General features: G+C 41.9%; 1 protein-coding gene across 3 annotated transcripts in view; it reads right to left on the bottom strand.

Annotated features, from left to right (window-relative positions):
• Window positions 1-20,442, bottom strand: part of rhpn2 (rhophilin, Rho GTPase binding protein 2) — a 108,473-nt gene that overhangs the window by 44,509 nt on the left and 43,522 nt on the right. Inside the window, exons 10-15 of one of the 3 annotated variants that reach the window (XR_014620843.1) lie at window positions 19,309-19,428; window positions 17,799-17,993; window positions 16,358-16,434; window positions 12,313-12,459; window positions 9,762-9,917; window positions 6,514-8,624 (exon numbers count right to left, since the gene is read on the bottom strand). Coding sequence is in view for 2 of the 3 variants with exons in the window: in XM_084337787.1 (XP_084193913.1) it covers window positions 8,355-8,624; window positions 9,762-9,917; window positions 12,313-12,459; window positions 16,358-16,434; window positions 17,799-17,993; window positions 19,309-19,428 (965 nt within the window). In the remaining variant the exon portion in view is untranslated. Of the gene's footprint in view, window positions 1-5,482; window positions 8,625-9,761; window positions 9,918-12,312; window positions 12,460-16,357; window positions 16,435-17,798; window positions 17,994-19,308; window positions 19,429-20,442 lie in introns of those variants that run through there. The other 2 variants (XM_084337788.1, XM_084337787.1) reach the window with 2 other exon arrangements.

The following is a 20,442-nucleotide window of genomic DNA, read 5'->3' on the forward strand; positions in this document are numbered from 1 at the left end:
CTGAAGACCCAAGAGACGGGACAGTAATATATATTGTAGAAAAGGCTCCCTCTTGTCTAGTATATTACACAGATGTAGTAATTGGTACCGATTGATCTAGCATGAATCGGTACTCGGTAGTATCGACGTAATTCGGTCAGTACCCTTAAAAGTAGAGGTCGGTACCCAACCCTAGAGACAAGGCACGGGAAAGGAGGGGAGACAGAGAAAGGACCTAAGAGTTTAGGGTTATTTGGACATAGGTACCTGGGTCTATCAGGAGAGGGGACTGGGCTGCGGGGGGGAGGAGTGCGTGGCACAGCAGGCTTGGGGGCAATGGAGGCTGCTGGGATCAAGCCATGAGCTATGTGCTTCTAAAGACCATGGGAAGTCATGTTAGGGAAAAGGTTAACCTAATCACAACACATACACAAACACAATGGGTTTGAGCCCATAATGACCGGGAGAACAAGCATGGCATTAACCCTTTCACTACCACACTACAACGGGTTAACCCTTTCACTATACCACGCTGCAAAATGTTAACCTTTCACTACCACACTATGTGGTGGTGAAAGGGTTAACCTTATGTAGTGTGGTAGTGAAATGGTTAAGTGGCTAGTTATTCTGGAGGTAATGTGATTATTTTCATTAAAAAGGGGAATACCACCCATTTTAAGAATTCACTTACGTATGTTCTTCCTGTGTCCCAGGACGGTTCAGTCAGTATTTGTGAACATGCACAACTCTGTTAAAGCAAAAAATCAGAGCGAGAACTCTCCAGAACCCTCCAGTATGTCACTGGGTATAATCTGAGGCTGGTCCATGGACAATGGATGGGGCTCTAACTTTATGAGGCCATAAAATGTTTGTGTGAGCACTTACATCCCTATGAGGTTTTAATTCTGGTTCAGACCTTCTAGCAATGGTACTATTATTATTCAACTATTATTGCAGATGATGTTGAGAAATACAGTACACAACAAATAAATAATAATAGAAAGAAGAAGAAGAAGAAGAAGAAGAAGAAGAAGAAGAAGAAGAAGAAGAAGAAGAAGAAGAAGAAGAAGAAGAAGAAGAAGAAGAAGAAGAAGAAGAAGAAGAAGAAGAGTCAATCAATAAAACTGCAGACTGGGGTGAAATAGTTGGTCATACTAATTATTGAGTTGTAATAAATTACATGCATGTGCATTGCAAGATGTTCCACGTGTCTGGAGCACAGAAGCTAAAAGCAGATTTCCCAAGTTCAGTATAAAATATGGGGATTGTTATTGGAGCTGTATGATAAGATAAGGAGCTCACACAAACATGTTATGGCCTCATAAAGTCAGAGCTCCATCCATTGTGGAGCAGCCCCAGATGTTATTATAACGCTGTGATATCTCCAATTGTGGGTTCTCTCTCTCTGGTGTCTAGCATTAGCAGAGAGCGGTGCACATACAGTAACTGTCCTGGCCTGGGGCACAGGAAGAACATTATGTGAATTCTTAAAATCAGTTGTACTTGTATGTACAATAAATCTGGTTACAGGTTGCAATACAGGTGGTACAGGCAGGAGTTACCCCAGTCTACCAACACCAGTAGCAGTGCGTCACAACTGCCAAGGTCCATCTTTTAATAAGTACAGTACCACCAGCCTGCTAACTTTATGCGTCCACAACTGTGACACCTGAATACGCAAATTATGCAGCTAAAGTTTACTATGTGTGGCAGCTAATTCAAGAAACTCTGGATTGGCAGACTGGCGAGTAGCTGCACTGGTTTTAACTTTTAACGTTCTTCAAATGAAAGGCGTATATGTGTGACAGTACATTATAGCTTAATCGAAGTATTATTTTGCCTAATAGAACTGGTTGTGTGTTATGATGACACGCCGACGAGAGGGAACTCACTGGCAGAATTAGCACAGCACACACGCGCCAGTTAAAAAAGTAACGTCAACTTACAAATTCTTTCTTTTCACTCCTCCTGAAGCTAAATTTGGACATAATGATGGAAAGGAATGGAGCAGTTGGTGTCGCCAGGTTCAGCTTCGCCAGCCCAGTTGACGTTGCCAGTTTGTTTAGAAGACGACGACGCTACAATCTTGTTCGTCGAAATAGAGAACCTTTCATTCAAAACGATATACAATAATATGTCACATTGAAGAAGCGGACTAGCGGCTCGCTGGTGACGGTAGCTGTCAGCCAACAACCTTTGTGGACGCTTCGCCTCCAGAGTCACATCGCTACAACAGCGCTGCTGATTGGCTGAGTTTGAAGTGGATAGCCACTCACAGCCTCGCTTAAATCCTCCTAGCAACGCCAATACCGTAGGTGCCTACCTTTATATTTCACTTTCCATAGTATCCAACAGAGGGCGCTGTCAATCTAGTCACTGACAAGACACACGCACACACTCTCACACACACACGCGCGTGCGCGCACACACACACACGCACACAACCCACTCTGAATGAATGAATGAAAACTTTATTTAACAGATTGCAGAATGGGTACAATACAGTACGGCTCAATACATACAATTGTTAAGGGGATGCAGACCTGAGAAAGACGTTTGTCTTGTTTCCATCAGGGTCCCCCATTTTCAATTCATATAGACATATATGACATACATGACATACAGATAGTCAGTACTGCTACATCTATACATTTATGACATACCAGATTTGCAAATACAGTACTGTTTGTGATACAGAAGGAGTCAAGAAAAGGGAGTATATACATTTGACGTAGAAACTGTACATTGAAGGTTGGGTGGGGGGGGTTGGGTACATTGGGATATTGACAACCATACTGGGTAATTTACATTGGAGGTGGTTGGGGGGGGGGGGGGGGGGCGGGGGGCATACTGTATAAACAAGTAACACTGTACATTGAGGGGGGGGGGGAGGAGACACTGTACAAACAAACACAATTGTACATTGAACTATTGACAAAACCATACTAGGTAAATGACTGTACATTGGAGGGGGTTGGAATGATTGGGTTAGGATATTTACAGGGGCCAGTGTTGAATTGCAGTCTCCCGTAGGTGTCCCTTGAGAGAGGTTTTGAAAGTGGGTAGTGATCCACATTCCTTTACAGCTTTGGGTAGGGCGTTCCACATTGATGTGGCATAATTGCGAAACGTGTTTAGTCCCTTATTTGAGCCGAATCTGGGTTTGACATGATTTGTGGAGCTCCCTCTGGTGTTGTGATCGTGGTATTCACTGACCTTTGGGAAGTATTTTGACATGTACATGGGTACCTTGGTCGTGTAGTGTATCTTGTAGACCAGGCCCATTGCAAGTTGTTGTACTCTGTCGTCTACTCTAAGCCATCCTAGGTTGTCGAAGTGGGCAGGGGTGAGGTGGGTTCTAGGAGTAAGGTCAAGCAGTAGTCTGACCAGTTTGTTTTGAGATGTTTGTAATTTTGTTTTTAGCGCCCTTGAGGTGCTTTGGTACCATGAGGTGCAAGCATAGTCGTAGTACCCCTGAATGAGTGCTCCTGCCAGAGTCTTCAGGGTGTTCTTGTTTACCAGAGAGGAGATCCGGTACAAGAATCGAGTTCGTTGGTTGACTTTTTTTATTACATTGGATGCCATTTTGTCACAGGAGAGATTAGCCTCTAGGATGGACCCCAGGTAGGTAATTTCATCTTTCCTTGTGACAATATTGTCACCCACTGTAACTGAGAAGCCGTCGGTCTCGCTGAGTCTGTTATTTGAACCGAAGAGAATGGACTCTGTTTTGCCCATGTGTAATGATAGTTTGTTATCAGCGAGCCATATGCAGATTCTGCCTAGTTCCGAGCTGAGGGTTTTTTCAACCTGTAACTTGTTCTTGTCAGAGACCAGCAGGGCTGAGTCGTCCGCAAACAGGAACAAGTTGCAGTCACAAGCTGACGACATGTCATTGACATCAATACTGGCAGAGAGAGAAACCATTCCCTTTAATAGCCCATCCAAACCAGCAGGCAGCCACAACATGAGCAAGTGAAGTCTGTGAGCAATCTAAAACCCATAGACCTTCAAATGATCCGAGGCCGTTTCATACTATTCTACAGAACAAAATGGGAAGCGCTCGGAGCAAGGAAGAAAAGCATGCATGTGAATGTTTTAATACTTAACTCTGATCTCTTTGTCTTTAACAATATGAAGGAAGGAATTGACTGCACTGGGTTTTCATTTATAAGGCTTACGTGTGCATGTTCTATTCTGCAAACCTACTGTATGCCAGTCATTACGGCAAGTTTGCTTTCACACAGATCTCTCTTAAGTTATGCACATGCACACACATAAAACACAGGACAGACACCTGATAAATATAAGTTATGCAGGAGGTAAATGAGAACATTCTCTTGAGGGGACGGGCACAATGATGAAATCTCTGCCACATGGAATTCCCAGACCAATACACAAAGGGTTCTGGCCTCAGGTTTCACCCACCAGTCGTAAAAGCAGAACTAGGATGTCCCATAGGGTTTGGAATGGATCATCGTATAGGACCAAACCATAATCAAAACTGTGGAAAACACCCACGTTTCAACATTGTTTTATGGTTTACCGAGATCAGGGGGGTTCTGCTGTCTACATTGAGCATTTACAGTAGCCTACTTTATCACATAAAGCCCTATCAATTCCATATGACATATAGCCTAGAGCTGTGTGGAAATATGGAATTATTTATGAGGGGGTTGGTAGTACAGTACATAGAGGTGCTAGGTAGATGTACACTACATAGATAGAGTTGCTATGTAGATGTACAGTAAATAGGCCAAATGCAGTCAGGGGGAGAAAAGAACTCTGGTTATTCCTTTTTATCCCCATTTTTATTGAAATTGAAGTTTACGACAAGGCAAACAACGAAAGAATAACCGATAACAAAGCATGGTCACCGCAGGTATTGTGCAGCAGTACAGTAAGTACAGAGTGGAAACCTTGATCAGAAGAACAAATAAACCAAACCATTGAAGATTAACATGTGCAACACAGGCACTGTACCTCGAGACAACAAAGAGGACTGTGCAGGTTTATAAGCCTCCTACAGGAAACCAGAGTTAATACTTAATGCGACGATATGCAGTCATATTACTGTAATAAGCCCTTCAATTCATCTTTCATTCATTATTACACACACTTTGACACCGCGTTAAGTGAAAAGGAGTATTAAAAACTGTACAGAGAATGCAGAAAGTGTTAAATGGTCTATGTATTTTCTTACATAGGACAACATTGGCGACCATTGCGCAACCATTATTTAACATTGTGCAACGATAGTGTAAGAAGTACACCATGTTGATGTTGTGCAATGTGTCTGTGAGTGAACCCTTGTTTAATCATTCATCAATGATCAACATGAAAAACTGACATTTACAATGTGGAACATTTTACATAGACGTTATTTACCAGAATATAATTTCAGAAACTTATTTAACAAGCCTGGGGAAGTGGAAAACATCCCCAAGGCCTACAACAACATATCAACAGCTCAGACGTTACAAATTCACCGTTCACAAACTAATTCAATAGCCTACATCAACACATCTTTTTATTTTTACTTTTTTTTTTCATTACATAAATAATTTGATTATCAAATATAAGAATCTACTTTGTAGATAGAAAGATAGACCAACACGACTAAGTGTCAGCAAAATGAAAGATTGTAAATCCAGTTGATATTACATATTAAGACAAATGGAAGCAACTGTGGCCTTGATCTAATGCACACCTTAGTGATTGGCTACTCGTAACCAGGAAATCAAATGTAGTCTTCCCTTCTGTAGACAAAATATCCTTCATCTGCATACTTTAGTGATAGGAAATCAAATGTAGTCTTCCCTTCTGTAGATAAAATATCCTTCATCATCAACAATAATATTTCACATTCACATAAAGACAGTCAATGCTCTGTGGATGAGTGATCTTCCTAAAACTTAACAAAACTGCGAGCCAGCAGTATTGAGTGTTTGGAATTGTGTATGACATTCAGATTTAAAGGGGAACACCACCTAAACTAAGAATTCCAATATGTTATTTCCATGGCCTAGGACAGTTTCAATCAATATTTGTGATATATTATTGAAATTGTAAGCTCATAATATTATGAACCACTCTCTCAAAGCCAGAAACCAGAGACATAAGACAAAAACTTGTGATGTCATCAAGTATAAAGTCTGGAGCTCCTCCATAGACTAAGAACGGGAGACTGATTTTGTGGATCCACAGAATGTTTGTTTTCTGGGGCGGCTACGTGGCGTAGTGGGCAAGGCGCTCGCCACGAATGACGGAGACGCTGGGCTTGCCTGTTCGAGCCCAGCGCTCCACATTGCTTTCAGTTTAGCTGATCGTTCATACTAATACACATTGGCCGTATTAGGGGGTGGGAAACTGATGGGTGGGGATCGGGCGTTGTGGACAACGACTCCTACAGGTCGGTTGGTGCGCCTGCGCAGTAGAATCAGGAAGTGTCGGGGGCAGCGTGAGCCTCCCACGCGTTACTCCTCGCCACTGAGAGATCGAGCTACGCAGGTGAAAAGATGCGACTGCTGTTACCTCAAGTACCGGAGGGGACTTGTGCTATGCATGACTTAGTCCACATTGCAGCCGGGTTGTGGGAGGCAAGAAACAGCGTTCGTGACAGGGGAGGGTTGAATTGGATGATATGAAATTGGGATGGGAGAAAATATAGAAAATGGGAGAAAAAAGTGGATAAAAAAAAAAAAAAAATCTTTTGAGCTTTATTCTATAGTAGTGGTCTCAGTTCTGAAACAGAAAATGTGAACTTTTCCCTGGGTGTTTTCAGTGTGACCTATAACATCTTTCCCAAGTCATTGTCTATGGACTTGATGTCATATTTTAGTTTTAGCACTCCCACTAGTTTTTGTATTTGGGAGAGTTGTTCTGGTTTACTAATATTTTTGGACAGTCTTGGACATGTATGAATTTGGGAAATGGTGTAGTTCCCATTTAAAGGTGACATGTACTATAAATGTCATTTTTCAGTCTCTAGCATTGTATTATAGTAATAGGAGTTCGTATCAATGTGTTTTAGTGTCTAAATACCATATTGGCGGATTGCTCTGATTCAGCTCAGCCCCTTTCCTCCTCCAGTAAATCAGGCCATTTTGATTTGAACGGCTGATATACGTCATACGGCCGCTGGGTAGCGCACAGTGATGCGATTGGCTCTGTGGTTGGAGCTAATGCCCGCCCCCATTCTACCTAGACTAGACAGCGAGTGGAAGCCACTTCCTCATGCTGCGAGGCAGAGTGGGGCCCGACGCCTCTACACGCGCTCTGGAGGGAGAGAGGGAGAGAGAGATGGAGAGAGAGGGTTTCCGCGGCACACGCGGCACTCCCTCCGGAGTGTGTGCACTGCAGAGGTGTCGGGTTTCGCTCTGGAAGAAGCGCTCTCTCTCTCTCTGTCACTCAAAGTGCTTAAAAATATGGGCGGAGCCAGGCCATAACAGCCTGAAATCGTGAAGCTGGAAAATGATGGTTTTGAGTACTTGATTAGAAATATAAAACAATGCATTTTTTGGAAAAAAAAACCTTACAGATATCTTCAATAGACTAACAGGAATTGTGTAAAGTTGCCCAAATAGTGCTAGGAATAGCAGTACATAGCCCCTTTAAAGGGTAATATCTGAACATCACAAACTTGCAGATCCATGCGATTTCTGGGGCACAAAGTGTACTCATCATGTGGTGCAGTTCACTCCCTACTCTGCCCTCATAACTCATAAACCAGCCACATCTAGCATCCTAGTTTTATACATATTGTAGGTCATGTATGGCTGACGCACCACAAACAATATTCATTCCTTCAGCAGTACCTTACACATACTTAAATGACACAAAAATACAAAAGATATATATTTTTCAGCAGCTTACAGCGCAGTACGTTCATGAACTCCACCCCTTCCCCACCCAGTCATCCACATGTACGTGGGGAATGCCCCGACACAAATGTTGCCCGTTTCTCTCCTCCCCTGCCCTTATACTATACACATTAGAATGGCAACATGGTGTTATTCAATCCAGTTAAAATGCCTTCACTTAAAAACACTCCCATGTGTATCTGATGCCCAGGAATAACAATTAGTCATCATTACGTGGCAATGTAAAACTCCTTCAAATGCATGGAAAGCACTGTCAATACAGCCGGGACTTGAGTACCTTCTAATTGCACTGTAGCAAAGGCCAAACCAGTTAGCCCCTCCTGAAGGTTGGCAAAAACAAAATAAAAAAAACACCACTGGGACTCGGTCCGTGCAAACATGTTCTTTTCCTTCAATGCATTTGGGTATTTTCTTCAAAATACCACCTTTACGCTCTAGGTCACAAGACAGAGCTTATGTGTGCTGTGTTGGTGTAAAAGTCTGGGAGCTAACTTAGTAGAGGCCACTGTCATTATTGTTGTATGCACTGGAGCTGGGGAAGGTGGGACACGGCTTGTTCCAGGGGAGCGAGCCTGATTGGTCAGCCGTGGGCAGGCTGAGGGTGCTGGCACTCTTCAGCCTGTTCTTCAGGCCCCAGCTCAGGAAGGATGACTTCTTTGTCACTTTTCGTGTTTTGGGGTTCTTGTCGTCATCGTCAAAAGCGAGGCAGATCATGGAGTAGGTTTTGGGCAGGTTGCCGCAGAACGTGGCACTCTTGGTGGGCTGGGGGGTTGGGGAGAAGTGGAAAGCAAGATTTAGAGTCAAGGCCGACAAAGATATTTGTTGAAATAAGATGCTTTCACTTAGGTCTTCCATGGTGGAAATTATGACTCGTCATAAAGATTTTAATAAAACATTTCTCATAAATGATGTAGCCTATCTGCATCCGCTTGGCACTCGGCGCTCCATCAAGACACGTTCGTACCAACCGTGCCCTTATTGGATTATTTATGTTGACAAACTGATTAGTTATATTCATTAAAGAAAGTTGATTTAATTAAAAAAAAGTACGAATTTAATCAGATTAATCACTTTATTCAAATTAAGGATACGCAGGTTTTTTTATTTGGGTATCTAGCAATATTATTATTATTACCGTTATTATAATTATGGTAATGATTATTATTATATTATTATTATAATATGGTATGAAGCTGTAAGGTGCACTTGAGCTGACTATTATGTTAAAATAAATATGAAGTTTGGAAGGGGGCAGGAAACATACGTTTTCTTCATCCTGCTCCTTTTCGGCCATGGGTGTATCATGTAAAACATTTTTTTTTTAAAGATGTTGGTGATATTGTGCAAAGATGAACTGTACCCCCATGTACGAAAAACAAAATAAAATGAATGAAATGAGGATTTAGTTTGAGGATATTTTATAAAAGAATTATAATTTATTTTAATTAAAAACGAAGGTTCGAACGTCCGTTAAAAGCCCAAAAACAGGCTACGGGGACAGCTCTAGTGGAGATGTGCTGTACATGTTTTACACATAATCATTTCACAGTGTAAATGAGAAAGAGGGAGAGAGAGAGAGAGAGAGAGAGAGAGAGAGAGAGAGAGAGAGAGAGAGACAAAGAAAGAAAGACGCTCATTCGTTCAGTTTCTGAGATTCATTTCTGGTCAACAACGGTTCAGTAGTATTCTTCCCCATGCAGTTTGTAAAAGCAGAGAGCTCTTTCTTGTGGCAAAGTCTATTTGCTGAGTCAGGAAAGGAACGTCCCTCTCATTCAAAAGCAGAAACTTGATACTTTGATAGCTCCGCTGAACCACCTAGCGCAAGGGACAATTCAGCTGAGGAAACAGGACGGTTGACCCTTCGCTGAGCCAATAGGAAGGGAAGAGGGTGGGACTCACCATAGGTGGGAGGCTGTCCATCATGCTGACAACACGGATGTCAATCCCTTCTTCATCCACATCCTTCAGCAGCCGCATCACCTCGCCCACGCCCAGCCACTTGCAGTCTGTGTCGCCCACGGCAACGATGTAGTCACCCTCTTTCAGCCCGTTGGCCTAGAAACCGGAGATAAGGACGCCAACAAAAGATGTGGGAAGAGAGAGAGTTAACGAGGAGATCAATGAAATGCCATGGCGCTATCGCGGGCAGAGCAAATATTTACAGCCTGGGGCTTATCTGAAGGTCAACACATTCAGCTCCCCTCTTTTTCCTTCACAACATCTTTAGCACTGTCGCTAGAGATTAGACGGGCTATGTTGTTGTTTTTAGCAGAGCAAACATAATGGAATAGACCCATTTCACAGCGGCCGTTTTGAGGTGTAACTAATAATATTCATTCTGGTTTCCGTTCAATTTAGGTGCGCCAGAGTCAGTTCATGAACAATACCAGGGTCCTTGGTACTGGCACACCTAAATGGAATGGAACCGTAATTAATGTTACTAGTTACGCCTGTGTTTACCCTGCTATGACACCTCAAATGGCCGCTGTGAAGAGGGCCTATTGAGTATGATTCCTGAACACGAAGGCAAGGCTATTGTCAAAAAGGACAAAACAGTTGCAGTAGAGGAGTGTGTGTGTGTGTGTCTGTTTGTCTACCTCTTTATAGTGCACGGCGTCAACGTGACCGGCTGTATCTGAACACAACACACAGCTCATTCCTGACCTCTGGGAAACTTGACTTTGATGACCATTTCAGTCTAATAATTTGATCTACCTTAGCTGGTGGCTTAATTCTACGGGGCTGCATGTGAAAGCAACTCAGAAGAACAATGGATCAATAACGTAGAAATCCTGTTGAATGGAGTATTTAAAGTCATAAGAGTCTTGGCCTGTGGCGCTCCCCTGGGAGAGAGGGTTTATGCAACTACTAATCCCATTCTCCATACAACCTGTTAAGCTTAATCAGAGCCTGGCCTTTATTACTGCCTATTAATGAGCAGTCTGACTTAAAAGACTGCAAGGACAAAAGGCACTGAGATCTTTAATTAAATTAGTAGCAGGAGAGGCGGAGGAAGGGGAAGGGACTCGTTCCTTGCCCTCTTGGACTCAAATTCCCATTTTCTATCTTTGTAGATTTTGTTCTGTAAATGGTTTCCTTTATGCAATAGTAAAGGTATATTTCAAGCTGGATAATTATACTGCTAGTCAGTCTCCTTTTCTCAAGTGTTAGTCTTATGTGAACTGTGTAGGTTATCCATCCATTGTTAATCATTACAGCTCATGCATGACCATGGCAGCTGAACTACCTAATTTAATAACTTGAATTGAAGTATAGCCTACCACTATATGTCCCATGTGTGGGGCAGTTGTCCCCACAAACTTGAGCTGCAGTCCAAAACAACATTTCTTCCTTGTGACAATTAAACTGTCCATTGAAGCCAATACAAACTTGATCCTTATAGATAGAGGGCAGCTCATCGTGGCTCTTGCCACCTATCCTACAGTATAGGTGCATCAACAATTCCTGTCCTTTTTATGAGACAAAAGGAGCAAACAAACCCCTCCTCTTTACAGCAACTCCAAAACAAAAAACAAACTCTACAGAAAATATATTTAATGTCATATTTACTTATCAATCTTATAAAAGCAAATACATTTATCTCCTTAGAGCTGACAAGAAAAGGTTCTTCAGTGACCAGCATTTGACACCGTTAACCATGCTATTTTGCTTTTAAAACATTTATACATATGGCTTTCATAGTAATGTTTATAAATGGATCAGTAACTGTGTTCTTAATAGAAAACAGTGTTTCTATGAATGGCCACGAGTCAAAAAGAAATAGAAAGAAATATAATGCAATGTGGTGTACCACCAGGATCCATATTAGGACCTTTATTATTTCTCATTTATATAAATGATTTTGCTGCAGTATCTAACACCACATTCCCATTGCTTTTTGCAGATGACGCCAACCTTTTGCCTCAAATAGAGATCTAACAACTTTCATTAGAGAAATAAATCATGATCTTCTCAATTATTAATGATAGTAATTAAATAGTCTAATTCAATTTCAGGAAATATGAAATATGACAGTAAGCAAATTACACTTAATATTGATAATGAAGAAATAACCAACGTTTTATCAGCACTCTTGGAAACTGCTGTTCATGCAGTAAATGCGAAAATACTCATGCTTCTCTGCATTTTTGTAACTGTAGTTCTATACTTATATTGTATGTGCAATTTGTTTAACATTATTATTTAATAATGTATTTAGAATTGTGTATGTTTGTGTATTAACTTTTTTATGTATTTTGGGTGTGGTGTCTATATACAAGCCTTTATTAGGTTTCTACCACACCATCACATGTGATCTTTTAAATATTTCCATTATGTGCGTTGAACAAATAAACAAATTAATCAAATAAAACCTTCCCTCTTATCTACATGACCTGTACAACACTTCAGCTGTTCCCCTGTCACTGATGGAGCAGTATAGGTGACTTACAGCAGCTGGGCAGAGTGGGTCCAGAGACACCACCTGGACAGGGGGGTCCCCCTTCAGAGTGAAGCCCAGGTCTCGGTCCTCTAGAAGCAGGTGTATTGTACGAGGAGCTGTCCAACGTTGCTTGGCAGAGAACACTGCTAGGGGACCCTGTATTGGGAGGGGTAAGATAATGACCAGGGTCAGTGTTTCTACTTAACATGGAGTCCCTAAGAGGCTTGACACTACACAATTTCGTGAATTACTTGCACCAAAGCTGCCCTTAAAAAGGTGCTCAGAGAAAGTCTTTATATATACATATATATCATATATTAAAACAATATATATATATATATATATATATATATATATATATATATATATATATATATATATTCTTGTAGTGTCCAGCCCTAAGCACAGTTATTGAACTGTACTCCTGAAATGAATGAAAAATAAAAATTTGTTTTTAATAGGGATGCTCGATATTGGCTTTTTTACCAATACCGATATACCGATATTGTCCAACTCTTAATTTCCGATACCGACATCAACCGATACAGATATATGCAGGGTTTCCCCCCCCCCCCCAAAAAACGGAATAATTTCAGGTAATTAACATTACATATCTCTTGTTGTGGAATTAACACAACAGTATGCATACTTTTGACAATAAATAAAATCAGAATTTGTTCTTACTTGCTTGCCTGATTAAATAAAGGTTATAGAAATGTAAAAAAAATTTAATAAAAAAATTAAAATTGAAAACAGATACAGATATTTTCCGATATCACATTTTAATGCCAATATCGGCCGATAAAATATCGTTAGGCCGATAATATCGGACATCCCTAGTTTTTAATGAAAAGCATACAATAATGAAACAGATAGACAGATGACATAAATACTGCATGTATACACATAGTCATAATTGTGGGTTGGCACTATGATAAATTCCATTAAACCCATTGACTTTTATATCAACCGGGGAAATCACGGCAATGGGATAAACTAAGAAAATGCTTCATTGTCCCACTCTGTCCATCACCATGGAGATACGGCTAGGATTAACATTTCATTCATTCTCACTGTTGTTCCTATTTAGATTCCATGGGGCTTTAAAGATCCCTGCCAGATGTATTTTAAACACGTAGATTAAGATGTTCTCTGGTGGAAGATTGTGCTCTGGTGACTCAAATAACAATCTGTATAGTCAAAGCTTCTACGATGAGTCCACCATAAAAAAATAGTTTTTTTAGTGGAGGGGATCTTTTAGCAGAGTGAGGCTAATAAACCATAAATGATACCAGTGAGATCAATCATAACATTATATATATATACTCACACATCACAAACAGAGAACCTAGACAAACAAAGTTCCATTTCATATTTGTATTCCCATTTTTAGAGTTCAATGTCCTGAATGTCACATAATTTCTACATTCAGAAATATGTTGACTTGCTTAGAATTGCTTACCCACAATTCAACTTTATTGAATTATAAAGACAAGATGACAATTAGTATTAGTTAGTTTGACAGTGACCCTGAAACACACCTCTGGTCACGTAGACCAAGACTTGAGAAGAAGATATGAGTGACAGGACATATTTTGTCAGAGAGAATGGTTGTGTCAGTCAGTCAGTCAGTCAGTCAGTCAGTCAGTCAGTCAGCCCCTGTCCCCACCTGCAGTGTGCACTCAGACAATACCACCAATCTAGCCATCTTGGGAGCATCGTTTGTGATTGTGAAGTTCAACTCTATGGCCTATCCTGCACAAATTGGAATTCACCTGCCTCAAACCCGCCCTCTTTCCTTGATCCTCCAATAACAACAGTTACCCTCTTTTCCTGATCTTCCAATCACAACTAGGGAAGCAACAGTTGTGATTGGAAGATCAGGAAAAGAGGGTAACTGTTGTTATTGGAGGATCAAGGAAAGAGGGCGGGTTTGAGGTAGGTGAATTCCAATTCCTGCTTCAGAGCACAGATCAGAATAGGCATGAGTGGAGCACAAGGCAGTATCGAAGCACCTCTTTCCATGGTTAATGTTAGTGCTGCCTTTGTAACTCCAGGATGAGTGTTCAGGAAGCTTTGTGACGCAAAAGTTGGTCTTAATTGTGCCAAAGCTCACAGGAGACTCAACCGTGGTTCTGTTTCGTATGGTTCTCGCTCAGCGTCACTACTGCACTATACTTCACTCGTGCACTGAATAAAAAAATTCCACAATGTACCTTTACATCCCAACATTCGTCTGGCCACACCCCCATCCGCTTACCTACATAAGCAAGGGTGTGGTCACCTACTCACCTCCTTCTTCGCTTTCACCACAAGGAAGTGCCTTCGGTAGATCCCCACTTGACGAGGTTGTTAGTAGAAGAAAGTTGGAAAACAAGAGATACGTTGACATCATATCTTTATTTTCTCTCACTTTGAGAAAATACGGCGATATTGTCTTCGTTACTGGAGTGTCTGGAAGATGATGGTCATTCTACACCTCCACCGTTTTTTTCGTATTAGGAGCTCACGCCGCTGACATGCTTCCCAACTACAATCCTCCTTGCTGCGGCTGGATGGGGTAAGACCCTCCAGCAACACAGCTGGACTGTAGGACGCACAGACTGTTGTGAGAAGCGGTGGGTTCCAGGTTGGGTGAGTAATGTTTGCTTGCGAGCACCACTTGTCTGTTAGTGCTATGGGGGCTAGCTGACAATGTTTACGAAAACCGGCCCCAGATTAGGGTCCTCTGACGGCGGAGGATCTTGGTTTGAAGCCCATTATAGTCAACTAGTGGGCCACGACCAGTAACTGGTGATCCCAGGATTCTCTGGACGAGTGAATGCTTCTCTGTCACCGTGTAGGCCCCATCTTTCATATACAAATGAGTATACCCTAACGAGGAAATGTGGGCATGGATGTTTGTTATCGGAAGATCCATGTTCAAGTCGGCTGCAACCCAGATGGGACTTGTGCTGGCTCCGCCGGATGTCTGGTAAAATCACCGTTGTAAACTGTGTTGACATCTCTTTTTCTCTTCTCTCTTAAAGGTGAGGAGGGTTTCAGACGGCGGCCTGTCGGAAGTGTGGCTTGTTATATCGTTTGTGTACGAGTTCAGGTGATAGCTGCTTAGCTTGCGTGCTAGTTGTGGCCTACCTGTTAGCCGCGCAGCTGTTAGCTGCGGCGTTAGCTCGCTGTGTTTACCAAGCTGGTATACGTTAGCTTGTGGCTATCAGCCGTTCGGCTGTTAGCTTAATGCTACACGGTTGAACGTTCTGAGACTATAACATGCTTTAAACACTCTGACTACGACGTCATCTTTGACAGAGGATGTTAGTCGAACCTACCGGGAGCCCGGCCGGCGAGGACTGCGTCAACAAGGAGAACCGTAGCGGCAGGGTGTGGCAGCGACGCTGCCCGTGTCGCCAACACAGGAAGCTGTGTTTACTATCGGTGCCCTGTTAAAGACTGCAGTTCGCGTGGTCTGCGCTCACGGTAAGGAAGGTCCTGACCAGACCTTAAAATGCGTCTTCTTCCTTCCCTTCTAATGTTTTGTAATAACGGTGTTTTCCAAAACGGGTGTTGCTGCAATACATTTAGGATACGACGCGAGTTGTGTGTGAATTGTCTTGTCACTGGTATTAGCTTCTCCATGCAAATCGGGTTGTTTGTTACAGATGTAAAAATTATCTGGTTTGTTGTGTTGGGAAGGAAGGTGAGTAGGTGACCACACCCCTGCTTATGTAGGTAAGCGGATGGGGGTGTGGCCAGACGAATGTTGGGATGTAAAGGTACATTGTGGAGTTTTTTTATTCAGTGCGCGTGCACGAGTTTAGTATAGTGCAGTAGTGACGCTGAGCGTCACCATTACTCACAGAACTTGGTTATAGTTATAACCTATCGTTAATTTTATTCAGAAAAACCACAGATACTCTGGGTGTAAATAAAGAGTACCTTTTTAATAATTATCTCCAACACACAAATCCAGAGCAATTTTGTGTAGTTTTCTGAATAAACCAACCACAGATATGAAAATATAGCAAAGTTAATAGAAGAATATTAGTAACCCACATACCAGCCTGTGGAAAAAGTCTGTGACTTTCACCTTTGATGACAGAGGCATTTCCAACTCAGCTTTGTGCTCTGTTTTAGCTGAGGAGAAAAAAAAGAAAAGGGGTTATCGTCATTTGTTGTCACAACACAACGGACAGTGTACCCTATAGAGCGGTATCCAGAGAGATATTGGCAGCCATGATGACAGTGTACACATGACATCATTTGTACCAGGAGTAAAGCCTTATCTCCTGCGTTTACAAGCTGTGAATAAAGGGAACACACATACAGTAGAGCAGGCACCATATTAGATTAGATTCAAACGTATTGTCATTATGCAGCACAAGTACAGTACAACAAAAATAAGTTTGGCATCCAACCAGAGCGAAAATGTAGCAGTAAAGTGCTACAGCAATATACAATGCAGAGGTGATTAAACTGGGTACAACATTTACAAATTAGTACCACTGAGTGTAGTGCTAATCAGATGCATGTACAGAGTTGTAGTATAATATGTAAAGTGACACACATATAAGGACAGTATGGTAGTAGTCATAATGGCCAGCAGCGTAACTAGTAAGAGTAGGATATAAGGAATAAATATATATGGTATATACAGCCTTATTGTACATGCCATCATGCAGGTATATATATATATATATATATATTAAGGCTGTCAAAGTTAACGCGTTATTAACGTGTTAACGCACAGAGAGAGAGAGAGAGAGAGAGAGAGAGAGAGAGAGAGAGAGAGAGAGAGGGGGGGGGGGTGAGTCCTCAGCCCTTGTGTGCGTGAATGTAACAAGTTCCTAAAGTTTTCTTTCCCCTATTATTTCATGCACACTTTAAGTTATTTTATGCATCACTGTTTTGAATTTGATGTAAATTTGCATGAGGGTCATCCTTTTGTGTTAAATGGCTGCATAAAGCAAGCATTTGTTGACTCATGTTGATAAGAGTATTAAAACTTGAAAAAGATCCGTTTAAGGTAGATTTAGAACAGATAAAAAATATGCGATTAATTTGTGATTAATCACGAGTTAACTATGGACAATCATGAGATTGACAGCCTTAATATATATATATATATATATATATATATATATATATATATATATATATATATATATATATATTTACATTTATATTTTTATATTTACTGCATATATATAGTAGTAAATATAAAAATATATAGTAGTAAATATAAAAATATAAATGTAAATATGTGGTATATACAGCACTGTTGTACATGCTATGATACAGTATATGGGTAGACTAGACAGTGAAAGCAGTAGATATATACAGTAGAGCAGGCACCATATCACTGACCATACCGCTCGTTTCTAGTATAAGTATGTGTGGTGTGTCGATACGTCTTAATTATCCCCCTGTTCCATTTTATTCTATCGTGCCCTACTCTATCAACAGCGGTGGTCGGTAGCGGCAGGTGAAGGGCCACTCACAGATGATGTCAGGAGCCTCCATGTAGTCCGTGAACTCGTCCTCGTTGTCGTTGTCGTTGAACTTGGACAGCGAGCGCGTGTGACTGGCCTGCAAGATTGCCTGGAGGAGCTCCAGCTTCCGCAGGTCGCGACACAGGCTGTGGGTCCTCAGGGCCTCCTCGTGGCCCATGATGGCCCGCCGCAGATGGGCCTTGCCTGGCAACAGGGTAGGAGGAGGAGAGCAGTGAGAGGAGTATAAAAAAAAGGAGGGGACATTAGGCTTGGATAGAAAGGCAGATTTATAAGAAGATAGCAAGTGCATGCATTATGCCACATCAACGTGGAACGCCCTACCCAAAGCTGTAATGGAAAAGGAATGTGAATCAATACCCACTTTCAAAAACACTCTCAAAGAACACCTACGGGAGACTGCAATTCGAAACTGGCCCCTGTAAATGTCCTAACCCAGTTGTACAGTAAATGACCAAGTATGGCTTTGTCAGTATTCCAATGTACAGTGTACAGTGTCCCCCACCCACCCACTACCCAACCCCCCCCACCTCCAATGTACCAGTCCCCCCCCCCCCCTACCCAACCTCCTCCAATGTACAGTTTCTACGTCAAATGTATATACACTCTTTTCTGGACACTTTTTGTATTACAAACAGTACTGTATTTGCAAATCTGGTATGTCATAAATGTATAGATGTAGCAGTACTGTCTATCTGTATGTCGTGTGTGTCATATATGTTATGATGAATTGAAAATGGGGGACCCTGATGTAAACAAGACGAAAGTCTTTCTCTGGTCTGCATCCCCTTAACAATTGTATGTATTGAGCTGTACTGTACTGTACCCATTCTGCAATCTGTTAATAAAATGTTCAATCAATCAATTAAATCAAGTGTGTTAACCTGCATGAAGTGCAGATTGCATGTTGACTGTATATTTAGAAGCAGGTCAATGTTGGGAAACGCATGGCCAGGCTTGTCGTAATTCTACGAAATATTTCGCCGTCCCTCCTCCAAATGTTACAGCTCACATGGCTCTCTATTTATACTCAACTCTTCAGTTCATTCTCTCTCTAGAAACATATTCAGGGTTGCCAGACATTGGAAATGAAATTCAAGGACTTTAAGCACTTCAAGGACCTTATGCAAACCATGATTTATACTCAACTCATTCAGTTCATTCTCTCTATAGAAACGTATTTATACTCAACTCCTCAGTTCACTCTCTCTATGGAAACATACTTATAAGACTTCTGGAGCTTATGCATGTTCAGCATCTTCATACGCCACCTGACTTAGCGGTCGGAAAAAAAACTCTATTGCGTTCATCCAAAATGGCTGCCATTGAGCTCCCTCATCTCACAGACATGCACGCGATATTCTCTCTTCTTCGGGATGCCGTATAGTTATGTCAACTTATATCGAAAAAGACACACAGAGCTTAGATACGGTCATCGTGTTCACGTCCGGTCTTTATTTAGTGCTCAGGACAAAGCTGTAGAAATGGCCGACATTCTTACCAATGCGTCTGCGCTCCCCCTTCTTCTTGAGGATGTCCAGCGGAGCTCGTCCCTCAGGCATGGAGTCATAAACTTGAGACAGAGCCTTCTCCTGCTGGTCCTCATCATCACTGGCGCTCACTGGGAACACAGAGCACACACACTGATCAATAACACTGATAACACCGACACACGGATCAATAACCCATTTGATGGTTGGCTGATTTTGAATCGTTTGACAACTGATGCAACAATCTGCTCCCACAAAAAGTAACCCACAAACCAACGATGCCACGTCGTGATGGGTCTTTTTGATGAGAGCCATATACTGCATAGGAAGACCTCTTACACTGCATATACGGTGAACGCTGTAGCTAATACACTGGAAACTTGTACTGGTGGTAAGAGTTAATGGAACATTCACCAGCGGAATTAAGGAAAATTATATTATATTTTTTTTTAAACGGAACAAGGTATAATATGGATACAGTAGAATGAGACTACTTTGTACAAAACACCATTCCAATCACAGGACACTTACAGTCAGAATAATGTCCCAGGTATACCTTTTGGGTGTATATCCAAACAAAGCAACATCTCAAGTGTCCTACTACACAACGATTGTGAAACCGTGGTTGTGGTTCCTCTGTCTTAACAGCTTCAGTCTGTCGCTCAGTCACATCATCACACTGTGGGCAGTGTGTGGGCAGTGTTTCAGCTTGCTCGTTAATTGCTCCGCTCCTCCCGTTTGTATGGGTCTCATTCACACAAGAATGTGATAACAAGCTGCCAAACTCTTCTCCCTTCCCCTGCCTTCCTGTGCCATTTAGCCAGTGGGGTGGCATTTTACGTAACCGTAGCCCTCTCTCTCTCTCTCTCTCTCTCTCCCTCCCTCTCTCCCTCCATCTCCCTCTCTCTCCCTCTCGTTGCCTCACAGAGAAAGGGTACAGTTTCCGATATGGCTGTTGGCGGTGTTCCTCATCCTGGGGGAGAGAGCCACTTTACAAGAGAGAGGGGGGAGGGGCTGCGTACGAGCGACACAGAAAAGGTGTTATTTAAGTGTGCTCTCTCGTTGACCACGGCACAGTGTCTGGCTCTGTCTAGTTCGTTCTCTCGGTTGCTTCCGCCTTTCAGATGAGAAACCATTGGCAAGGA

This window comes from Notolepis coatsorum (genome assembly GCF_963971535.1).
Source record: "Notolepis coatsorum genome assembly, chromosome: 20".
NCBI lineage: Eukaryota > Metazoa > Chordata > Actinopteri > Aulopiformes > Paralepididae > Notolepis > Notolepis coatsorum.